Source organism: Equus asinus, chromosome 22, assembly GCF_041296235.1.
Source record: "Equus asinus isolate D_3611 breed Donkey chromosome 22, EquAss-T2T_v2, whole genome shotgun sequence".
NCBI classification, from domain to species: Eukaryota; Metazoa; Chordata; class Mammalia; order Perissodactyla; family Equidae; genus Equus; species Equus asinus.
Genome location: NC_091811.1, coordinates 44,376,913 through 44,403,131, shown reverse-complemented (window position 1 = coordinate 44,403,131; position 26,219 = coordinate 44,376,913). Strand labels below are relative to the sequence as shown.

Below are 26,219 nucleotides of genomic sequence, written 5' to 3'. Positions count from 1 at the left end.
AAGCAAAAACACTAAAAACAGGTGGAAGACAAACATTGCATCAACAGTGTAACAAGCCTATGATAGCACTATTTTGGTCTGCGCAAAATAAATGCTTCAACACCCATATGGGAGTTTATGTTCCCATAATAACTGTATAATCTAGTTATAGCCCACAGAGATTTGGGGACATGTACTGGTATAAAGCAAGATTGAATGACATCAGATTGAGATGTCTCACCATTAGGCTGGCTGGCACAGTGCTCAGTTAAAGGTTTATTCTATTCTAGGGCACAGCAACATGAAAGAAAATAGAAAAAGATGCAAATGAAGTTTCCTTTAAATTAGACTTAAGGCATATTTTATGAGTTGTGTACAAAGGAATCTGATATATAAAGGACCAACAAAAAGGACCCTGACAGAAAAACATCTATAGGTGAAAGAACAATTAATGTCACTGTTATATGTTTCTAGTCTCATCAAAAACTATAATCCTGAAACTATGTTTTCGTTTCAATTTTGGCTGAAGTAAGTGGCTTTTACCCCGCATAAATTGCTCTTCAGACGGCTCATCATATTGAATTGCATTTTCACACATCCAGGCCTCAATGCCTGCCTCATAAGCCATCCAGTTATCAAAGCAGCGGAAAGTATCTTCAGGTGGCCTTCTTCCTGTATTTCTTTTAATTTTGTTAGGGATGCAGTTTCAGGATAACAGTTTTCTGATTAAGATTAGATCTCTCTGTTTAAGCGATTAGCACTTAAGCTAATGGTATTACATAAGCATCTCAAAGAAAAGGTTCTTCAACAATGTAGGAATGGCTAGAGAAAACAGATCTATCCAAAAGGCTTTCTATAAGTACCACAGAGGGAAAGAATGAACAATAATAGGTAAATACAAAAGAGATAAGAATCTTCCCGTATTTCTACAACAGTTTTTCTCCTAAAACAAACCAAAGCAATAGCATCTGAAGTCATTTTATAAAACAATGCCAGGACTGGGCTGGCTTCTGAAAATTAAAATCCCACTCTGGAATCCAGGCATCTTTCCACACCCTATGATGTTTTTCCCCTCAAGGACAAAAGGGATACTGACAATTCTTTCAATAAAGCAACAATTTGTAAAGTACCCGGGTGTGACAACTCTGGCTGCTGGGACTATTGATGACGATATAACTGATCTCCAATAGTATGTATTTGCTAAAAGAATGAAATATTGGATTTTGATTTTTAAAAATTTATGAATGATTTGTATTCCCCGGTATTGTGTAGACATAACTTATCTATAAAACTAAATCTGCTTTAGGAATTATATTTAAAAAACAGCTTGACACAGAGAGAAGAGCTATAAATAATTAGCAGAAATAGATTTCAATGTTTCAGAATGAAAATGAGTTAACTATTTTTGGATTTGACTTTCTTTTGAAAAAAGGACTAGAAATCTTAGAAATGGTTTAAGTAGTTCTGGAACTTCAAACCTTCAGCAAAATCCAAACATTGCAGTCGATACCAGTAACTACAGAAAGAACATGGTGACCCTGAGCTTACGTTCTGAGCACTGGGTAAGCTCACATTTCTACTTGGCTTTCAGAATTTCCAAGAATACTTCTACAAAAGAAAAAGTGGTTTTAAATGACATTTTTACACAATGGCTTCATTTTTCAATAACTGGACACAAATAATTTTAAAATTTCTTGTATTTTCATATTTTAAAAATTCTACCAACTGCTGAAAATGAGCAATAGATACAAAGTATGATACCTTTCTTGCATTTCTAAGAAGGTTGTAAGATTTTAAGTATATTTTAATATTCCCCCTCCAAAAGAAACCAATAATAATGTGAAACAATAGTTATATTGTTTCCTGAATACTTGCAGTAGAAAATTGCTACTAATATTGCCGCTTGGTGATAAAGAAAGTGATGCCTAATTTTAAGATGTCTTCATCTGTATCCAAATGACCTCTTAGAAGGCTAACAAAGTAACTGTTGATTTTTTTAGCTCTTTTCCACTCAAACCACTACTTCTCATGGTTCATTACTTCAGCCACTCATTTGTATCCCAGGAGCTCTTTCCAAAATAAGGATAAAAAATTATCCTTATAATAAATCAAAGGGCTGCCACATTACTTTCAGATTTGGCAAAGAGAGAGGACACACACACACACACACACACGCACGCACATACACACACATGAATACACATAATTAGAGAAATTCACAAGGTTTATGCACCCTTAACCTCATATAACTTACTCCATACACTCCTAAACTCCCAGAGCATGAAAAAGGGAAGGTGAAGAATTTATCATCTTGTACATGTAAACCTTCTGGATAATCTTTTTTTTTTCTGGTGAGGAATACTGGCCCTGAGCTAACATCTGTTGCCAATCCTCCTCTTTTTGCTTGAGGAAGATTGTCCCTGAGATAACATCTGTGCCAATCTTCCTCTATTTTGTATGTGGGTTGCCACCACAGCATGGCTTGATGAGTCTTGTGTAGGTCTGCACCTGGGATCCAAACCTGCGAACCCAGGCTGCCAAAGTGGAGCATGTGAACTTTACCACTATGCCACCAGGCCAGCCCCTGGAAAATCTTTTTTTTCTAACAACATTCTAAAACAAATCCCAAAAAGAACAAGAAAAAAAATTTGTGAAAATTAACAATCTTTACTTTCTTTCCTTAATATGGCCTCTTTTTCAGAGAACAAACAATAAATATCTTACTACCCAATTCTTTTCAAGGAAGAAAAAGGACTACAGAGCATATTCTTTACAGATATGAGGTTTAGGCTTTTATTCAACAAAAGATTTCATATATCCTTCTTAGTTTTTTTATATTATAAAGCCCACCTCCATCTCAAGAATTAATCTGAATATGGCAAAAGATGATAAGCAAATGTGACCATTCAAAGGGCCAAGTTTCATCAGTGGCTGCTGGTTAAATTAGTGACAAAGATCAGAAGCTAAATCACTAAAATGATCCCAAGAAATATAACTGACAAATCTCTTAGAAAAAAATTGGAGACTACATAGATTGGGATGAAGGTTCTTCAGTGAAAATGTTTCACATGGAAAGACATCGGGAATATTAAACTTTAAGAATAATACTCTCAAAGCAGAAAACTCTCTTCTTCAAGTTATTCCTGGAATTGGATTTACAATTTTTACTTGAACCAAACTGTCAAGTCTCTCTCATAAAACTTACACTTAAAGACCTCTCTTTTAGCAGACTAGACATTTCCAGCACATTATGAATCCTGGGACTTAACAGTTGAATCCTGGGAATTGAAGAAATAGTGGATACCAGATTAATGTGTATAAAGCTTAAAACTGACAAAAAGACAGGAAATTCAGAGCTAAGGATGAAACTATCTATAACCTGTTCCACGAAGTGTTTTGGGATCTTTTAACAATGAGAGCTATTACAAACTCTAAATGCTACAAGAAAAGATACAATTTTCACTTAGGGAAAATTGGGAAACTTAGTTAATATTATAATTCACTTGAATTTTACTTCCTGGCGTAAAGAGTTGTTGGAACCATCAACTCCACAGGTAGCCATTACACGTTAGTTTATGGCAACCATTCCTCTAAGTAAACCAATCCGTATTTTCTCCTTGGACATAATAAAGTTGACTATGAAAAAAGTGAAACTTATCAAGTTTACGTTGTTATTCACTGGTATCCTTGAACTTCACCAATATATTTATTACATATAGCTCTTAGCATAGTGTTTGGGACACAATAAGGACTCCATAAGTGGAAGAGCTATTGTTAGCCTTTATAGTCACTGTTGTCCTCATTATTATGATGAATATAAACAGCCACTTGGTACATAATTTGTATTATGTGTTGAGGCATATTTTATGAGTTCTTTCTGTATCAGACATAAAGGTATGAATTAGTCAGATAATTTGACAGCTCATAATTTCACATTATAAAATATTTAGTCATGTAAAGTATTGCTAGAGTATTCAGCATTTCTTTTTACTTTTCTATAAAAATCATTTTTCAATTGTTTACTTACATAACAATTTTCAGCCAAGCAATTCTTTCAGCTCTAAGATTCTAGCTTACATGTTTATGCCTGGGAACCTACATCCATCTTAGGGCTGACTCAGTATGCCTCAATGACCCAATTCTGAATCAGTAGGATCTGATATTACTAGAGTTCTAATTTGCATCCAAAGAAAAATTATACCTCTCTAAGAGGCGATATGCCTTATAAGGTTCTGAGTTATAAAAAGAAATCTCTAAGTGAAAGTTCGGGTAAGAAGAAAAACAAAGAATTTTTCTTTGATCATTCTTATCTGTTGGAAAGAATTATGCCTCTGAAAAAATAACACCCACACATTCAGTAAGGTGAAAGGGTTTGTAACACAGTGTATCTAGGCCAAAAGTATTTGTTTAGGGATCATATTAATCTTTGTGACACTGGAACAAAGAATGTGAAGGGATATATACAGCATAAGCCAGGCTCTACTAAAAGAGTAACATTAAAAATTGAGCCAAAAATTGATGCCAAGGTGATCAAATGTGATAATGTCAAAAGAAATACAAAATTATTTTTTCTTCCTTTAGAGAAAACCGGGAAGATAGGAAGAGTATTATTGCGTTGTGATAGGTACATGCTTAAAAGCTCTTTTCATCCATTTAGCACATATTTATTGCACACTTCATATATGTCAAGCATAGAGTTTTAATAGCAATGCTAGATTTGCTTCCTCCTTATAATCTTACATGTATTCATTCATCAAACAACTGAGTGCCTACTGTGTACCAAACAGTGTGCTAGGTTTTCAAGGTGTAGAAAGATAAGATTTCTGCATTCACCATGGTGTGAACAGGTACCTCACAAAAAGGATACCGAAATGGCCAATAAACATATAGACTCGTTTAACTTCATCAGACGTCAAGGAATTGTGTATACCCCACTTCACTAGATGGCTTAAATTAACAAAAAGATATACAATACCAAGTCTTTGCAAGTATGTGGAGTAATTGGAACACTGACACTGCTGTAAGAATATCAAGTTTTTTACAGTTTAACAAATCTGTTTGGCAGTAATTACTAAAGCTGAACGTGTACATATCCTATGACTGCAATGCACAAATATATTCCTAGGGGTGTGTGTGTGTATCAGAAATTCATGCATATATTCACCAAAAGACGCATACAAGAAAGTTCACAGGACTATTATTGTTATAACCCAGAGTTAGCAATTCCACTAATGGTAAAATTGATAACTAAATTGTGGTATAGTCATATAGAGAAATGCTACACAGCTATGAGGATGAACAAACTACAGTTAGATGCGACATCAGTGAATTTCACCAACATAACGTTAAATAAAAGAAGTCATACTCTAAAGAATACCTATTGTGTGTTTCTATTTAAACAAAATGAAAAAACAAGCATAACTTAGAGGAAGGTAATGATGAAACAGGGAAACACAGGAGACTCCTGGGGTGCTTCTAATGATCTGTTTCTTGATCTGGATGCTGGCTGCATGGATGACTTCACTTTCTGATCATTCTTTGCACTAGACACTTATGATCTGTGACTCTTTTGTAAAAATTTACTTAAAAATAAGCACCAAGCACCATTCTTATTTAAGACGAGCATCTGGTAGGAAAGTGAAGACAAGGAGAAACATTCAAGATAAGTATGATGAATAAGTAACTAGGCTGTCATTACCTTCTGGAAGTTTTCTGTTGTGTTTGCTCCAGGCCCTTATTGCCTCATATGTGGACAACTGTGGTACTCACCCACTGGTCTTTCTGTCTCAATATCTTCACTTTTCAATCTATTTCTACATTCCAGTGAGATCTGTTTGTTTCTAATCTTTTAATCATTGCTTTACCCATGTCATTCTCCTGCTCAAAAATGATCACTCATTCCTCATTGCCTATACTATAAAAACCTAACTCCGTAGTCAATCTTACAAAGCCTTACATTAATTTCATCAAATTCAGTTCAGCTGACTTCTCATACATTATCTACCTTGAATCACCTATGCAACTCTTAATAACAGGTAGTATCAGGTGATGATTAAGGGCACAGACCCAAGAACTCTTACTCTGTGACCTTGGCAAATTACTTGATCCCTCTCTGCCTTAGTTTTCTCGTCTGTAAAATGGGGCTGCAACTAGTACCTAAAATAACAACCTCATGGGGGTTTTGTGGTGATGAAATGAGTGAATATCTGTAAAACACCTAAAGAATGTTTGGCATATAGTAATCAATATGCATTGGCCATTATTTTTTCCTTATGTCAATCAGCCAAAACGGCTGCCACGTATGATACAGTCAGTCTTGCCTCGTCACTTGGCTCATGGCATTCTTCCTAAATACGGAAAGCCTTTGCTCCATCCTCTCTTCTCTCCTAATCTATCATCTTTCATTTTTCCTTTAAAGGCCTTTTCAAGTACCATTTCATTCTTAAAGCTTCAGGCCACCATAATACCAGGGAAGTCTTTTTGGTAGCTCCTCTGTGCCAGTCATTCATCATGTGCTCCTTTGTTATTGTTGTTGTTGCTATTTTATTTACTTATTTATTTCACTGAGGTCACACTGCATTATAATTGTTTTGATTTTTTAACGTACATCCATCTTCGCGTCTTGATTATAAGCTATTTGAGATATGTACAATTACTAACAGGTCTTTTTACCTCCAGCAAAAAAATAAACACAAGTTTGAATGACAATAGGCTTTTGTCATTCAAATATGTGTTCATTTACTTAGTAAATCATGTGTGTAGTAAATTTCACTGTGAAAACTGATTATCTTTTTTTAGCTTTGTTGAAGTATAATTGACAAAACTGTAAGATATTTAAACAGTTCATCATGATTTAATATGCGTATACATTGTGGAAGGATTCCTACCTAGTTAATAAACCATCTTACACATCCATGACCTCACCTCACATATTTCACATATTTATCTTTTTCTTTCCTTGGGTGAGCACATTTATGTTCTACCCTCTTAGCAAATTTCAACGATCTAATTCAGTGTCATCAACTATAGTCATCATGCTTTACATTAGATCCTCAGATCTTATTTATCTTACAGACGAAAGCTTGTAACCTTTCACCAACCTCTCCTTACTTCCCTCACCCTAAAATCAATATACAAAAGTTTGTTGCATTTCTATAAGCAAACAACAAACCATCAGAAAGAGAAATTAAGACAACAATTCCATTTACATTTGTAACAAAAAGAATAAAATATCTAAGAATAAATTTAATCAAGGAGGTAAAATTATGTACGCTGAAAACTATAAGACATTGATGAAAGAAACTGAAGAAGACACAAATAAATGCAAAGATAATCAGTGCTTATGGCTTGGAAGAATTAATAATGTTAAACTGTCTATACCTCGAGAGCAATCTACACATTCAATGCAATCCCTATCAAAATTCTAATGGTATTTCTCACAGAAATAGAAAAATCAATCCTAAAATTTGTACGAAACCATAAAAGACCTCTGAATAGACAAAGCAATGTTGAGAAAGAACAAAGGTATAAGCATCACACTTCCTGATTTTAAATTATATTACAAAGCTATAACAATCAAAACAGCATGATAGTGATATAAAAACAGACACATAGATCAACAGAACAGAATAGAGACCCCAGAAATAGATCCACATATAGAGGGTCAATTAATTTATGACAAAGGAGTCAAGAATATACAATGTGGAAAGGATAGTCTCTTCAATAAACAGTGTTGGGAAAACTAGACAGACACGTGCGAAAGAATGAAACTGGACCCTATCTTACACAATACACAAAAATCAACACAAAATGGATTAAAGACTTGAACTTAAGATATGAAACCATAAAACTCTCAGGAAAAAAAATAGGGAGTAAGCTCCTTGACATTACCCTTGGCAATGATTTTTTGGATTTGACATCAAAGCAAAGGCAACAAAAGCAAAAATAAACAGATGAGACGACATCACACAAACTTCTGCACAGCAAAGGAAACCATCAACAAAATAAAAAGGCAACTTATAGAATGGGAGAAAATACTTACAAATCATATATATAAAAAGCGGTTAATATCCAAAATACACAAAGAACTTATACAATTCAGTAGCAAAAAGAATTAAAGAATCTGACTAAAAACTGGGCAGAGGAACTGAATGGACATTTTTTCAAAGAAGAAATTCAAATGGCCAATGGGTACATGAAAAGGTGCTCAACACCACAAATCCTCAGGGAAATGCAAATCAAAACCACAATGAGATATAACTTCACACCTTTTAGAATGACGATCACCAAAAAGACAAGAGAAAAGTGGAGAATGTGGAGAAAAGGGAACCCTTGTACACTGTTGGTAGGAATGTAAATTGGTGCAGCCAATATGAAAAACAATATGGAATTTCCTCAAAAAATTAAAAATAACCTACTATATGATCTAGCAATCCCACTTCTGGGTATATATCCAAAGGAAGTGAAACCGGATATCAAAGAGATATCTGCAAGCCCATGCTCACTGTAGAATTATTTACAATAGCCAAGATATGGAAACAATTAGTGTCCATTAATGGCTGACTGGATAAGGAAGATACCGTATACAGTGGAATATTATTCAGCCATGAGAAAGAAGGAAATCCCGCCATGTGCAACAACAGGGATGAACCTCAAGGGCATTATGCTAAGTGAAATAAGCCAGACAAAGTCAAATACTGCATGGTATCACTTATATGTGGAATCTAAAAAAAGGTCAGACTCACAGAAACAGAGAGTAGAAAACATAGATTATCTGTTATAGGACTAATGTTTTTATTAACAAATTATTTCTTTCCTATATATGATTTCATAAGGTAAATTTGTTGTTTACTTCAATGTGATAGATTATGTGAGTAAAATATCACTACCTAGTTTTACCTAAAAATACCTTAAAATTTTTAATTTAACATTATATATTTTTCTAGCTATTCAGTACTAAATTTTATCCTCATCTATATGACGAAAAATCCTCATCTCCCTATCTATAAAGTACACAGCATATTCAATTGCTCATCTGATCTTATGACTTGAAGATTTATTCCTATACCTCTTACAACAATATAGAATTGTTTAAAATATTTTAAATCACAGTAAGAATAATGCCTATTCTTTGGGGCAGTTCTGATCTGAAGATAATAACGAATCACCTCTGAGTTGTTGATTATTGAAAGGAGTGATAAGCTGTTAACTGCTTAAGAAAGAGGAGGGACTCTGGATAGAGGGATGGCCCATAAAGCCGCTGGACTGTGATGTGGACACGGTAATTCATAGGGTGAACAGGGTCAGACACCAAATCCACCCAACACAGGTCAGCTGCCTTTTTCTCCTTTGTGATACTTTCTCAAGGCAGCGGGAGGAACACATTTTAGAAGACTAGAGAACTTTCTATTCACGTCTGTAAAAACACTACAATTTACCAGGAATACAGTAGCATGTATTCGACGAAAGCACAACCTTCTTAAACTTGCCTTAAAAAGTTTCAATCGACAAACTTGGTGAGTTATGACTTGGCTTCCTCGGAACAGCCTTACAGCTGGGGCTACTGTTAATTATTCCAAGCGGCTCTCATCATGAGAACTTCAAAGAGCCTCCCAGCCACTCCCCAGTGCTCTAGGAAGCTTCTTACTGTCTTTTCACCAAACCATTTACAAGGCTTGGAAACATTGAGAACATCTTTCATCTTTTCAGTTCCTCTGTGGTTAATTATGTTTTTGTACAATTCCATGTTTGGTCCAGTGCCATTTTCTGCAAATCTGCTTTGCAGGCAAGTATGTGAATTCAGTCAGCTTTACCAGTGTTCTTCAAGTTCAATAATGAAAAATCTGTGTTAGGGTGAAGGCGAACACACATGTCTTCAGATCCAATTCAAGTATTTACATAAAGAGAATTTGAAAGACTGCATTGTAGATTTGGGTTCTTTCTTATTTACAGGCTAGAATGAACAGTCTAGAGAAATACAATTGCTTCAGTCTACTGTCACTAGGTCTTAGAGAGCTTGAAACTTAAGAAACAGTCTTTCAACTTTTGATTGACCTCGTGATAAAGATGCAAAGAGAAGGAATAGGATGTGACAAGGACAGGCTTCAGGCAGTGCCCACCCGGCACCCGAAAAACCCTTGGGTCTAGACCATAACGCCTAAAATCTTGAGCTCAAGGTTCATTCACTCATTTATTCCATCCAAAGAAAGTAAACAGAATGCCTCTAGTCTGCAGGCACAGTGCTGAGAACAAGAAGGGTGCTGGAGATATTAAGTTCAATAAAATACTAGGCCATTTTTAAGAAACCCATACATCTGTGAGGGGAGAAGAACACCAAAGAATAAATCCACAGAACAGCATACAAAAAGTGCGATGAAAGTGAGAGAGAGAAAAACCTACTGGCAACAGAGATTAAGAGAACAATTCGTCTTGGTGGATTTGAAGGGCTTCAGGGAGAGGAGGATTATTGAGGATGGTCAGAAACTCGTGAGTCAGAGAAGATTATGTGGGAGAAGGGGCGAGAATACCAGATAGAAAGAAAAGAAGAAATAAAGCCCGAGAGGCCTGAAGGCAAGAGAGGGGAGGAGTTTTATGTGACTACAGTAAAGGATCTGAAAGGGAAAATTGAAAAAAAAAAGTAAAGATTTTGAAGGTCCATTTTTGCTTCACTCATTTAACTTTGGGTTTTATCCTATTGACAAGAGAATGTTAACAAAGGACTTTAAGCAAAGGAGCAAAAAAATGACAACCCTGACAGTAATAGGCTAGTTGAGTTGCAGATGGGAGAGACTGGGTGAAGGAAAGTTTACTCAAGAAATTACTGTGCTAGTCAAGGTCAAAACGGCAAAAGCTTGTGAATCATTAAGGCATGATCTCCAGTTAAAGTTCAGATACCATGAATGGGGCAAACTTTTATCCTTCAAATATCCACTGGTGCAAGTGAATGAAAGACATTCTTTCCTAAAGACAAATGCTGCAGAGAAATAAGAATGTGAGAAAGATGCCAGATTGTCAGGGTGATTGAAGGAATAAAGGAGGACAAAAGACAGTAAGATGTGGCCCAATTTGAGTTTTTACCTAAGATCAACTGTGGATCTCATTTTAAAATGAATCTCAAAAATTTTATAGGTGCTCTGGTCAGGTTTTTTTTATAGCACAGAATGATGAGGAGAATGGGAACCCCAGTCAGACCTTGTGGCAGTTATGCAGTGAGTAAACTGCACAGTCATATGTGGTGGCCCTGGTTCCTTTCTCAGAAGCTTAGCACTCAGAAAAAACCAAACTCAAGTTTCATATCTTTATAAATTTAAAATAGATAAAGTGGTGCTTAACACACTAAAGCTCAATGGTGTGAAGAACTTTCCAACCTTTCTTTTATAGGCTAAAGTAAAACTGTATTTATTAAAAATGGAAACTCATTGAAGTGGCAAAACACTGTGCTCATCTAGACAGAAGATCTGAGGGACTAGCTATTATTACCCTCTTATTTACAGGCAAGAAACTGAAAACAAGAAAAGTTGAGAAGTGTCAAGATAATCTAGTGCAAATTCAAGGCCAAGACCAAGTTCAGAGCCTGCACCCCTTCCTGAAACCATGATGCTGTCTCACATCCACAGATTCTACTCTTTACGAACCCATGTCATGATTTCTCAAAATGAATTGCATACTCCTGGAGAACAGGAAAATCAGAGTAAACCCATAGTGTCATTCCACCAAGACAAGATGGTGCTGTCCATTTACGTTCATAACAATTGAAGGAGCAACTTCAACAGAGGCTGTGGCCAAGTGGTTAAGTTCACACGCTATGCTTTGGAGGTCCAGGGTTTCACCGGCTCAGATCCTGGGTGCCGACACGGCACCACTCACCAGGCCATACTGAGACGGCATCCCACATAGCACAACCAGAGGCACTCACAACTAGAATATACAACTGTGTACTTGGAGGGGAGAAGAAGGAGGAAGAAAAACAAACAAACAAACAAAAAAACAGAGGCTTTGGAAAGGCAGAAAACAGGACCTTTAACCACGAGCTACTTGAGGGCAGGGAATGGGTCCTCTTGCTCTTTGTGTAACACAGAGAACATTGCCTGGCAAATATAGGCAATTAGTAAATATTTGAATGACTGAATTAAATCATAAGTGCATAGTTATAAAGTTTTTCCCCATAGCCCTTCTTGTATCTGAGTGTTCATATGAATACATGAAAATGAACATTAAAATTTCCTACATTTACTCATCCAAACTGGAATGGAAATAGGAATGGGAATGAATGAAACTTGGGAGAGAGTTACCCAGATTCTCCAAGGAAGGAAAATTACCCCTTCCTCTACTGTCTCTGGTGAACAAACTACTTATATAACCTGAATGAGACATACCAGGCTGGAAATAGTGGGTTCCAAGACCTGCCCTGTGCCAGGCACTTTGTGTACACAGTTACTATGAATGGCATAGAAACTAAGGCACAGCTGGCTTGCTCATGGCCACACAAGTTTTAAGAGGCAGGGTAGGAATTCCAGCCAGACCTTGATTTCAGAATTCATGCTCTTCCCACTGCACCACACTACTTTTCAAGATACCTTAAAATATACAATTATATAATGATAACTATATCGTGATGTTAAAACTACATTTAATTTAAGTAGCATTCAATCATGATTAAGAACCTCATTACAAGGTAATTCTTTACTTGCACTAACACGATTGCTTTTAGTTATTTCCCAATTCTTTCAGATGATCAGTCAATGTTATTTGAACATTTAAAATACACTTAAGAATGTGGATGATATTTTACTGAAGAGTTTAGTGATGTGTTCAAATTAAATAGTAATTTGTCAAAAAAAACTAATTGCTCACCAGATTTACAAGTGACTCACAAAACTTGTAAATGCTTCTTACACACACACAAATTAGCATGGCTACTTTACGAGGTAGTAAGTTGCACAGTGCCATCACGCACATACAGAGGAGGCACACTGTAGCTCTGTTTCAACAGCATTCCTAAATGTTTAGCTCTAATCTGCATTTAAATTTCCTGCACTGACAGCTGTAACCGAAATGTGCAGAGCCTTAGGCAAATAAACATAACCATCAAAGCTTTTTACTCTAGCGATACAGAGAGTAGTGACAGAGAATGCAGAAGGTCTAACATTACAGAACTAAAAGAAAGTGTCGTTGGCAATCTGGAATAGTTAAGTTCTTGTTGAGACACTGCATTTGTAAAGTTCTTGCTGCTTGTACGAAAGTCAGCACTTTCTAGAAAGTGCTACACTGACATTGTTCAATGTGGGAACTATTTTGAAAGTAAATGAAAATGCCTTGTGTGATGCATTTCATTATGAATTTCAAGTTAAAGAAATAGAAGAGATTTTAATATATACACTAAAGAAAGCTCTGCTTTCTGCTCCAAAATGTTCTTCTCATAGACTTCACAGACCTCCACCCTGACTCCTTCGTCTCCAGAAGCCGCGAGAAGGGTGGACTTTCCTGTTACATAGCGTTGGCTAGGAGCTAGGGGGAGAGGTGGGGAGAAGAAAGTGTGAACAGAAACCCGTGAATGACTATCCACTCTGCTATGCACTTTCCCATTCTGGGGTTATCATTGTATCGCCTCCCATCAGCATCACAGAAATAATAAAAGAGGAATAGTTGCGAGGGGAGCAGTGAACTGGGTGTCCCACCTCCCTTCCACACACTCCTCAGACATCCTAACAGGATGATAACCACCGGAATGGTGCTGCCCTCTTACAGAATTGTGCCCAAGCATCTGATAGTATCAAGGATCTTATATGGTTCCTTTGAATCTTGAAAAGAGGGAAAAACAGCATGCAAAAGATGCTTTTATTTGGATGTACACTCTGGTGAATTCCTGGTCTATGTGTACTACTGTGATGTTTCAAAATGCCTTTAACAATATCTTCTGCCTTTTCAGTCTTGAACGATACTTTCACACCTAATGTTGTAACTCAAATATCACAACTCATTTCTGAATCTACACACATAAACATTTTAACAAATGTGGATGTGTAAACATCTTGAAAATGGTAAACATGGCTGCTCATGGAGATTGACCCCCAAAATGAACCTGCTTTGTGTTCTGTGAAAACCATGACATGGATTTACCTTGTGACTGTGATTTTTCCTTTTATGATTCTTGAATTTGATCAGGCTCAGTGGAATGCAGAATATTAAAAAAATAATAATTTTGGAGTTGTTGGCCTTTGTTAAACTTTGGCAAAATTGTTACATCTAACATTTTTATTAGAATTAGTAAAATCTCTTTAGTCATCAATAGAACCAAAACCTTAACAGATCTACTTTCTCCCTCAAATGAATGATTTAAGAAAATTTTGTTATTTTATAAGAACAATTCATAAATGTGTTATAATGTGTGCTTTAAGTAATTAACTAGACAAAATATTTTTAGTATATCTGAACTGTAAGTAAAAAATAAATTATCTAACAGTTGCTATTTTTTTATTTCAGTCACATATCACTGAATGCAAGGCATTTAATACTATGTCAGACGGTGGCAGTTAGGTTATATGGGTAGTTTCATAAAATATGAACTATTTGTGTACTTTATACTGCTAACAAATTTATTTGCTGCACCAGGTTTAAATCAGCATGGTCATTTGAAATTCAAAAACTGAAAGAAACAATCCATCAAAGTATTTCAATAAACAAATCATTGAGAACAAAACATGGAAAAGAAATTACTCTATTTTAAAATTTGCTTTTCTGTCTCTGCACATTTTAAATTAATCAGCATATTTCTTATCAGTTTCCCATTACTATAAAATGTGTGAAGTTGACTGGTATCATAATGGCAGATAAACTAAATTAATTAACAAGCATCACCTATTTCTAACTTTAATTGGTATGCAGGGATCTTTTATACATATATGTACAAGATAAAGCATGTGACTTGTTTAAATATATATATTAAAGTCACCTAAATATCTATTCACTTTAAAAAGCTGATGGCATCACTGAACAACTAAATGTGAGAGATTTCTAATAATCTTCCTTCCAAAATATTTCATGCTATTTAACAGACAACATTCCAGAAATATGTATATCATCTAACTCATTTCTTAACTGTAAATGGGGTCACATGAATCCATTATACAACAAAAATATGCATATTACCAATGTACCCTGGCATAAAAGCTACATTGATAAATTTCTATCATTGAGGCAAATTTCAAGCTTTTGTCATTAACTGCTAATTTAGTATGCATGTCAAGGTGACATAATAATAATACTTCAGCTAGTCACAAAGTATAATTTAGAGTCCCACGGTTGATCTCTTTGCTCTTTATCTTATACGATTTAAATAAGAGTATTTTGACATATATTAGCAACAGTATCAGATAGATGTCTAGACGCACTTGATTTACCAACTACAGTTTTTAAAAAATTATCTCTTTATAAAACAAAACCAATGAATTTTTAACACAAGTGCTACATCACAACATAAAACACAAATTCTTCTTCCTCCTCTTTAATGCAACGTTAGTGAAGCATACATAACATTGTTACCTAAGTAGATTATGTTTTAAATCCCCAGTATGTGTTTCTGTTGTGTGTACATGTGAGTGTGTGAGCTAAGTGAATATATCTATTCAGCTCCATCAGCCCTTCTGATAGTATCAAATGCAGGCATTCGTTTTCCACTTAACAAGAAAAACTAAAATGCTTTAGAGATAAAGCAGAAAGTAATCAGGACAATTTTTTGTTTAAATTATGTTGCTCATTAAATCATACTGCACAAATACAAGTAGAAATAGAAAATTCTGCCTTTAAAATTTGCAGCATGTAAACGTTTCCACTATGGAAATTGTCCAGACAAGCTGGATAGCAACAGTGAAGGTAGGTCTGTACTTTCTTGGCTATGCAACTGGAAGGAGAAAATCTCGATGCAAGAGACCTCTTCAGATAAAAGCCACAGTCTTTCAGCCAAAGGCAATTCCTCTCTCTTCCCCAAAGTGCCTAGTCAGCTAATTTCTAAATATTATGAGTTTTTTCAAAAACAGAGAACTATTGTCTCTTCCATACTCTTTACATTTATCCTAGGTCAAATTATTAGAAATTCAATCTTTTAATGCATTAAATGATGAAGATCTAAAACTTCATTCAAAGTTTAATAAAGAAAAACAGTCTCCATTCAAATAGTTCATATAGACATTCAGAAAGATAGCATTAGTGATTACACAATACCACAATTTTTCTAAAAGAATAGTGGAATCAAATAAACCTTCCAAATTTCTATTTATGCCTTTACTAAGACACTGGAAATGACTCCATCGACAAAAATAACCTAATCTTTTTCAGTAACACCAAATAATACTATCTCAACCAGTTAAAATTTCAAAAGCACTGAGGTGGTAAATGACAGTGACCCAAAATTCCATTATCACAGCCCAAATTTCACTAACTTAAAAGTATTCACTTTGTCAACCCCAAATACCACAATACAGCTACAATGTACATTAGAGAAAGTAAAGAGTTCTCATCAGGTTTTTGCAATAGGAAAAAAAAAAACCTGCTTCCCTTTTTTTTAAGTAAAAAAGACATGAACAAGGTAACCATATTAAACTAAGAAATGGTAAAAGACATTGTATAAATAATTTCAAACTCTACATGTAACATACTAATCACAACTTTAAAGATAGTAATATTTCCTTGTCAAAAATGTTCTTCAGCAGAGATTTATCATCCCTTTTTGAAACGTTATAAAAAATTAATCCCTTAATAATCACACAACTATCGTTATAGTTCATGGAGAGAGGCAATTTTTTAAAACAGAGATATTCACTAACACATTTGGAAACTTCAGATGATTTATTCTTTTATCCCAATATCTAATAATTGATATGGGTTAGCTATATACGCTAGTTAGAAACATACTCTAGTTAGATATATACTCTAATAAGTACCACACCAAGATCAAGCAGTTGCAAATTTAAAACATCCAAACTTTTCTTCCATGGATCATATTTGTGTTTTACTATTGTCTTACCTCAATGATCTTGTCATGAATCTCCAGGCCATCTGCTCTGTCAGCAGGTCCATTTTCCAAAATTTTTGAAACATAAATTCCTTCTGCTGATGTTTCTTCTTGATTATTCTATTAAAAAAAAATAACCACGAGCAATAAGAAAGATGTAAACAAAATTTTAAGTTGGGTAAAGGACAATTTAGTAAATGTGACATTATCAATTCTCCATAAAAGTGCAGCTCTCTTTCTTAGCTGGGGAATTGGCACTGAATTTTAACTTACTTAACACCAAATAGTCATTAATCAAGATGGCAGCTTTAATGAACGAGTCCAGTGTCTCTGACAAGATTATCTATTTATCTCACGTTTTTTCGTATACATAAAAACCTATGGGGAAAGGGCATGCACAAGGTGACATCAACTGGCTCCTAAGTATTATTTATAAAACATCCCACTTGTAAAGAGATGTAGCAGTTAAAAAGGGTTATTAAGAAGAAAACAAACAACAAACCCAGCCTCACTATATAATTGGTTTGAGATGTGGTCATAGTTTTGAAAATATAATTTATCCTAATGATGTGACAGATTTGAAAATACAGCTCTGACTGTATCTATTCACAGGGGAAATTGGGAGCTTGCTCAAGCGTAAAATCCCAAAATATCAACTCTAAACTGCAAGAGAACCCTTTCAAGGCTGATTGTTACACATTTCCAGGTGCAATGAGCCTAATGATTAATTAAACCTCAAACATACAGCCAATACGGTACAAATAGGACATTTTTGCCAGTTACAAGAAACCAATTATATTGCAAAACTTATTAAGGGAAAATGCCCACCATTCCATAATAATACATCTAATACATCATATAATTTTAAATGACATTTTACTTAATGGCAGATTATATAAAATTATTTCTCCATAATTAGCCTTCCTTAACATAAATTTTAAGAGGCTCTTAAAATTTCCAGTGTCATCTAAATGTCAAACACCCAACTAGCATTTATAAAAATATTCCTTAGGGGAAAAGAAAACAAAAATATGATGAAAGGACTTCTATCTTTTCATAATAAATGGAAACTGTTCTAGAAACAGAAGAACAGCAGTCGTTAGTTGCTAGGCTTTTGAAATACTAAAACCAAAGAGGAAATATGTCATTGCCATCCTGAGCTAAACATAGCATATGGCCAAAGATTCTAAGACGGTTTCCTTGGACAACATCTGCAGTGCAGGATGAAAAAATTTCATGGCAGTCTATTGGGAAAATTAAAGAACATGATTTTTTTAAACTTCACCACCTTTTCCTAGTTATGGTGAAAATTAAGTTGTAGTATTTGAAAGATATCAAAGAAGTTTGCAATTTTGTATTTGGTGTAAGCTTATAACTCATGCATTTTAAAAACAATTGGCATCAATGAAGAAAATACTATTCATTCAGTTAAATAAAGGATTTGGGGACCCAAAAATATTTCCAATCAACCATCATTCTTTAACATGGCATTTTCAATGTAACTGGGGAAACAATCACCCCTTATTTCAACTGTTCCTTCATTTATTCAGCATATTTAATAAACTGCCCCATGTGAAAACTGACCAATTTGACCTAAATAGGAGGTACAAGCAGCTAATACAATTACCTAATGTTATCAAATAGAAATTGCCCATACACATCATTGTGAAATAGGTTTATTTAAGAAATTTGCCAATGAGGCTATAAAATGTAGATAAAATGTGAAATGTACTCTTTTTTTAAAAGTAGCACAAACAAGCTTGTTAGCTGTTGTTTTGTTTTTCTCAAAAAAAATCTAGGTATGTACTGGAATATTTGCCTTAAAGAATCTGATATTTGACAACAAGCATGATTTCAAAGATTAAACCACTTATTTTTCTTACTCAAAATCCACAGATGAAAGCTAAGTTTTCTATTATTTTATAAGCAAAGAGTGAGTTATGCATTAACAAGGTGTGTTACCCGATTTGGTCGACCTCCTATAATATTGAATCCCAACGTGTCATTTTCTCTTTCTAACACAATGGTGAATGGCTTATGTTCTCCATCCTAGAAGAAAAGGGACAAAATAACTAACTAGGTAAAAAATATAAAAGAAAAAAATAAATGCCACTTTTTTTTTTTTTTTACTGTAAACAAATTAACATTTGAAAAAGGACAAACCTTAAAATTAAGGATGGTTGAATTTGGAGAAAGTTAATTTCATCCTAAATTTACTTTCAAAGTATGTATTTGAAGGCAGCAACTGTGCAGTGGGAAAATAACCATTTTCAAAAATGACTTAATGGCTTTGCATTTTTATGCATGCAGTTATCTTTTATTCTAACACAGTGTCTAATTCTGACTTCACTGTAATTTAAAACAGATTTCTAGTTTAAGCCTGAAGGTATCCTTATTTTTTCCTTCCATTACAGAGAGTAAAATAAATTGTGAAAGGATCTAAATAATCGTCAAAGGATTATTTTATGCAAAAATTTCACTTTGGAAAGTCTTAAGGGATTTAAGGAATGGTGAGCTATTTATAAATTTCTTTCAGCAGTAATATTTGGATTGCTATTGTAATGCAGCATTTTACAGGTTACAGTAATCCCAGTTTTAAATAGTATTCTTATTTGGTTTTGCAGAATTTAAAAAAGAGGATTTGTGGTAAGTCAAGTAGTATATAGGGCTTTCCTGATGGCCAAATAACAGTTAACCAGGAATTATATCTACAACGTGTTTATTAATAAAAAACAATTTAAATATAAGATGAAATAGTGCCAGACTAGGTAAGTTTTAATCATGGCCATGGATATTATTAACTCTTGTAGGAAATTATATATTTGGTAATTACTTCTGAATAATAAAATTCCGTAAATGTCGTCACCACTACCACCATCATCACCACTTTTCCCAGGAGCCTTTCCCAGGCAGTGCACACAGCAGCCCCTGCTGGTAGTGGGACAACATTTCTGAGGAGCACAGAGAAGCCTTTTGAGAATGAGTCTGCAAATCCTACGCAGTTTCCTTACTTCTCAGAACCATAGCTTGACTTGTTGCCTGGACTGCTCTGTCGCATAACTCTAGCTGTTGTTCCTCTCCATCAACCACTGCTTCCCTAAGACCTTGAAACCTGAACTGGGAATACACAGCATAAATCTGTGCTTCTCTCCGGGTCTTCTCATTTTGTAAATTTACCTGGATACAAAGAGGATAGAGAAAGAATCATAGACAGTATCCAGTCTTTTGATAAGCAGTGTGCTTCTGTTTATCAGAGCGGAAACATTTTAGCCCCTCACCCTTCAATGACCTTTTTTTAGTTTCAAGGACAGAAGCTTCTAAACTCGATGCCTGAGTTGGAGGCAGCGCAAACAGTCCCAAATGGGAATCGTCCCGCGTTGCTCCTCCCCAGGTCGCTGAAGAATGAAAACAGCTCCTTGAATGGAGTGCAAGTTCTGCTAAATCCCTGCTCACCATGGCAGCGACTAACAATGTCAAACACTGTGCAGAAGTCCTCCAGAAGAGAAGTAACAGCTTTATAAACAAGCCTCTTCACACGGGGCGCTGCGAAGAGGCTTGTTTATTCGGTCTGAAAGAGGGCAGTCCACCCGCACAGTTCAGGGCCAGCAGCTTCGACAAAGAAGGGAAACAGCCGCTGCCTGGGGGGTCACGGGGCTACTCTGACCACAGATGGATGTGGTTGCTCTCAGACCTGGTTCCCCAAGTCACTCCCTCACACACGCGCTCCACCAATAACGACACCGGAGGCAGGGAAGGATTATTCAGGGAAGGGCAGGGTGGTGAAAAGAACTCTGCAAGTCTAAGAAATCCCATCTCCTAACCTCTCAACTCTTGAGGTTGTCCCGGTCCTCCACACCTGATGGTCCCTGTATTGAAAAGGTAGCTGACGCGGGCAGCGTGGCAGAGAAACTGTCATTCAGAGCTAAAGCCATAGGGCCAGGCCACCGGTGGCTTAGTGGTTAAGTTCAGCGCGCTCTGCTTCGGAGCCTGGGTTCGGTTCCCGGGTGTGGACTTACACCACTCGGTTAGCGGCCATGCTGGGCTGGCGGCCCACATACTAAAAAATAGAGGAAGATTGGCACGGATATACGGATGTTAGCCCAGCAAAAAAAAAAAAAAAAAAAAAAGAATCAAGACAGAGCTTAAGCCATCCCCAGGTGTGGGACTGACAAGGCCACAGGCATGCTGGAGCAGAGGGAGAGGGGAGGCAGGGTCTGAGAGGTCCTCGCTTCGCTTCCCCCTTCCCTTCTGTTTGCTTCAGACATAGGCCAAAGGTACAAAAAATAGGCAGAGAGGGTTGGGTTGGAGAGTGAAAGATGGCAGCAAGGGTCTGGGTGGGCAAACGAGTTTTCCTAATTCCGCCTTCTCCATCAAAAGTTGGAATTGAATCCGTTTAACTCTTTCCAATCCTAATAAGCGGAAAGGGGACAATCCTTCTTAACTCCAATACTAATACATTCGAAAGATAATAGTATAGCGTGCTCAGGGCGGGTGGATGCTTTCTACTGCGTGATAAGGAAGGATGTCCCCTTCCAAAGGAATCCTGAAGTACCAGGAAGAACCGTTCCTCTTTCCATCCCAAGTGATCACTCCCCGGGGGCCCAATCCCTCTGCGCTTACCGGGCTGTGGCCGCCGCCCAGGTCCCCGGCGAAGTTGCGGACGTGAGCCATGTACTGGGTGAACTTCTCCTGGTACCTGCGGACGGTGAGCTGCACGGCGCCCTGCAGCGCCCAGAGCTGCGCTAGCAGCGCCTTCTCGCGCCGCCTCCAGGCAAGGACTTGGGGCCCGGGCCCCTGTCCGCTCCCGCAGCGACCGCCCGGCGGCGCCCCGCGCGCGCCCCCGCCCCGGTCGGCCCCGGGCGCCGGTCCGCCTCGACCCCGCGCGGGCACGTTCCCACCGCCGCGGCAGCCGGGCCCCGAGCCGCAGCCCCGGCGGCGGTGGTGGCGGCGGGTAGGGCCGAAGTCGCAGCGCTCGACGTGCGCGGCCAGCTCGCGCAGCCGGACCGAGTGGTCGCAGCCGCGGGAGCGGTAGTCGCACTGGATGCGCAGCTTCTGGATGAGGCTGCGCAGAGGCAGCACCCGGTACAGCTCGCCGGGCGCCAGGGGCTGGCACTGCAGCGGGCACCGGCGCCGCCGCGCCGCCCAGGGCAGCAGGCAGCGGGCGCAGAAGACGTGCCCGCACGGCGTGCACAGGGGCTCCTCCAGCACCTGGCCGCACAGCTTGCACTCGAGATCCGGGTCCACGGCTTCGGAGAAGCGCTCCAGGGCAAAGCCCATGGTAGGGATGGGGGAGAAGGGGGAGCGGATGTGAGTCCACTTTCTCCGAGCCCCCCTGTCTCCCCCGGGCTACCCCTGGGACAGCGCTCCCGCTGCGGCCGTGGCTCTTCGGAGGGGAGGAGGAGAAGGGCGGGGGGTGGCTGGGTAGTGATCTCAGAGTTTGGCTTGAAGTTTTCAGGCTCCAGCTAGGTCCCCTGACTCCGCCGTATTGACGCTAATAGACGCCGCCTCAAGTGACCACCCCCGCCGCCTCCACACACACTCCCCCGCCTCCTTCGCTGCTCACAGTTTATATTGTTTCAAATTTTGTCCGCGGAGAGCTGAGGCCAGCTTACAATGCTCTTAGGAAAGCCGTGTTCCCGTTTGCCTGCACAGTGAACTGGATTCAAACAGTTCTCGGGCAGAGCTGTTAATCGGCACAGCGAGGCCGTTGAGAAACAACTTTTCATTCTAGCAGGATGGAGGCTCCGGGACAACGGGATCTTTGTCGGTCTGGTTTTCCGCTGAATCCTCACCGCCACGCATCAAGTCGGTCTTCAACAAATGTGTGAAATAGATGCACTTCTGTCCATTCGAGTCAGCCAATTACAAAATCACCATCTAAGTGCCTGCGACCTTAGGAAATCACTGTGAGGTATCTACAGAGCCAGGCTTCTCAAATCACATCCAGAAAGCAGGTGAGTGTAGCGAGGCGGGATGATGACTGAGAGCAAAAACGGGGAAAGGGCCAGGTGCTCGCCTTAGGACAAACTCCCTCTTAGGGAGGACTTGAACCGCCATTCAAGGCCTCCCACCGTGTGAGGACGCTGGAATTCTGTTACCCGGCTGTCTGACTCCAGGTTCAATCGCCACACCATCCATCTTCTGCTTCTACAGGCATTTTACCACTGGGAATAGGAATGTGATCATCTGGGTCCCCGGAAAGGAGAATTAAAGAGAAGGATTATGAAAGAAAGTAGGGAAATAGAAATAAAATCCTGATGTCTGCTTCTGTCTACTTACCTGGATATACAGTTTAGATCCAAACTGCCCCTTCCTCCAGTTTGAGTCTTCAAAGTATACAGTAGGCCAGGCCTTACTGAAAACGTACAGTAAGGGGTCCCTCAAGCCCTCCTTCCTCAGCTTCCATCACCGTCTTGGGAACCTTAGCAGTGCAAAGCACCCCTATCATCTGGATACACAGCACTTACTGCCATTATCCGGAAGCTACTTCCACATGCTTAGGATTAATCCTTGATGATTCTTCACTGCCAGCGGAGCAGTGTTCCCAGAAAGCTGTGTGCCTTTGTACAGCGCCAAAAGGTATCATCTGGAACACATGAAAAAGGCTCCAGACTTTCTCCTTTAAATCCGTGGCACTCATGGAAAAATTAGCCAAGGCTAATAATAGAGGCTAATAAGAACCTTCTGAGCCTTCTTTCTGTTTGAAAGATGAAATTTTATTAGAGTAGTTCAATAGCGAGTGAGAATCCTGGAGTGGCTTGCCAGGTCTTTGATAGGCTTTTCAACTTATTTCAAAATAAGATGCTATATTTCACATTTTATGCATACAGATATATGGTAAAATAACATTTGCCACAATGCTCCAAATTTCCCTCTCCCTTTTGGCCTATCTTTTGCCAAGTAAATAAACAAACAATAAGTTTGTGAATAAATAAGAAATCATTTAACATTAACAGCATGAACATGTTCTTGTGAACTGCGTGGAACAGGAAAAGCAGAATGTTATAGCATTTATTCAAATAATTCTGGGCTGGAAGACTTCCATCTTTCTTTAGCTATTGAAAAAGCTATGACTTATAGCTATGACTTTATAGCTAGGGCCTGACGTTTATTGTCTCACCATAAACACAATGGCAGTGAGAACATTTTTAAAAAGAGAAGAGATGGAATGTAAAAATGTTCTATTGAGATATTAGGAAAATGAGACTTAGAATTACTGGAAAAAAACACAAAAATGATGCTTATGTGAATGGTCCTTGGTCCACTCATGCAATTCTTGCAGCAAAAGTAATGAACATGAACAGATTATGGTCTGAGTAATTCCGGGATGTAAGACGGTTTGATTGTTAAAGGGAAGATGGATGTCAAAAACCTTGTCCACAGAGAATAACAAGTTCAAAACTGAGAAAATGAGAAGTGAAGCCAAGTGATGAAGTAGGCCAAAAGGGAGCTTAGGAAAATCTTTTACATGAGAAAATGCAAGCTTGAGCACTTCAAAAAGAGTTAAGTACCAGGGGAAAAACATTACAAGAGTTGACCACAGGGAATGGACACATCTAAGTGAGCTTCATGGACTCTTCCCATGTGAAAATGTTGCCACATAATAAATCTGTGACATCAGTTGAGCCAAATTGTCTGATTTTACTTTCCAGACTTTAAATGATTATTCTATATATTAGGAAAATTGTAATATCTCGGAAAAGCTTGAGTGAGCTAGGAACGTGGAGCCTAATTAAATTGAGCTAATTAGCTTAGGTAAGCAAAGAAAGCACTTAGAATCAGTTTAAAATATGCACAAATATTTCAGCAAAACTAATTCAGTAACATCTCAATGTCTTTTAGCAAATGAGACAAATTATCACCTTGTATCATTAGCTGGGCCATATCCTTGTGTGTTCACTGATAATAATTTTCTCTTTTAAGAATCTCTGGTTAGTGAAAGTTGCAGGCTGAACAGCAACATTTGGGGAAGAACTGAAAAACAAGCCACTGTCTTCCTTCTTACTGGGAAGGGGAAACTTCCATCTGTCCTGCTGGTTGTGGCCAAGACCATACCTGTCACTTTTCTCATAAGCTTTCATTCAGGCTGGACCTGAGAATATGCTTTGCCAACTGAGAGACAAGAGGAAGACAATAAATATATTTAGTTCATCTCCAAGCCAAAGACCATGGGTTGACAAAATATAAGTAGTCAGTATTTAGTTGGGTATTTTCAGTTTAGGAATTAGTGTTTGCTTCCATCCACTGTCAAGGGTCATATATTCATGAAAACAGATAAAAAATTAACTTGCTATATTCTTTGGGCCAATTCCTAGAGCAGTAACGAAACCAGAGTATGCTTGTGCGTGTTTCCAGTGAGCAAAGGCAGGGTCCCAACCCAGCTATGAGTCATCCCTGCTTCCAAGGGTGACTAGGGAAGCTGAGAGTCACTGATTGTTGTCAAGTGCTGAAAGACCTAATACTGAAATGCTATATTCCAAAACTCAGACATGATGAATGGAGAGGTGAAAAAGGATAAAAAGAGATCATTTTTTTCTACCCCATGCATAGGTAATACTTTAAACCAACTCATTTGTGATTTTTTTTTCATGTTGTCTCATGCATTTGATTAAGAATCATAAAGTCAGGAAGCTTGGGGAAATTTTCCAGAGAAAAATTTAAATAAATTATGTCTTTATTCCGTATACGTTCATTTAGCATGATTTGATACTTTTAATATAACAGCAATTTTTAAATCTTCTATTATAAGAAGTTGAAATCTCATCATTTATATTTTCTTTTCTCTGATTCTCTGGTCATGTATCATGAATTAGTATTATGGTCTATAGTCATGTGCATTTTCCCAAAGTGCCCTAAATTTAAGCTATAACTATATGAGATTACTCTGGTAGGTGAGGCCAAAATATCCAGCTATTTCAGATCAAAATAGTTCTTGTGGACGACATTTCTCTGTATTATTGAAGTTAATGTACATTTGTGCTCTTATCTTGACATTTCATCATAATATAGGATCAGAATTGCACCTAGTAGCATAAATAAATGTGTTCATATAGCATGAGATAATAACAAGGTCAACTTGAGACTGTTTAAAAATTCCAAATGATAAAAACAATTAAAAGATCCTTTAAAGATGAGTTATTTGAAAGCTCGTTGAAAACAAGGCAGCTATTTTTACAAGGCTGGCTGATAACATACTATGGCAGAGAAGAGACCTTTTAGATATATGTTCTAC

At 37.6% G+C, this 26,219-nt stretch overlaps 1 protein-coding gene across 2 annotated transcripts in view; it reads right to left on the bottom strand.

Annotated features, from left to right (window-relative positions):
* Positions 1-22,399, bottom strand: part of PDZRN4 (PDZ domain containing ring finger 4) — a 337,813-nt gene extending 315,414 nt beyond the window's left edge. The window contains exons 1-3 of one of the 2 annotated variants that reach the window (XM_044756217.2): positions 21,608-22,399; positions 18,950-19,036; positions 17,000-17,107 (exon numbers count right to left, since the gene is read on the bottom strand). In XM_044756217.2, coding sequence (XP_044612152.2) covers positions 17,000-17,107; positions 18,950-19,036; positions 21,608-22,264 — 852 coding nt within the window. In that variant the 5' untranslated portion in view covers positions 22,265-22,399. The remainder of the gene's footprint in view (positions 1-16,999; positions 17,108-18,949; positions 19,037-21,607) is intronic. The other variant, XM_070493927.1, reaches the window with a different exon arrangement.
* Positions 22,400-26,219: the final 3,820 nt, after the last annotated feature.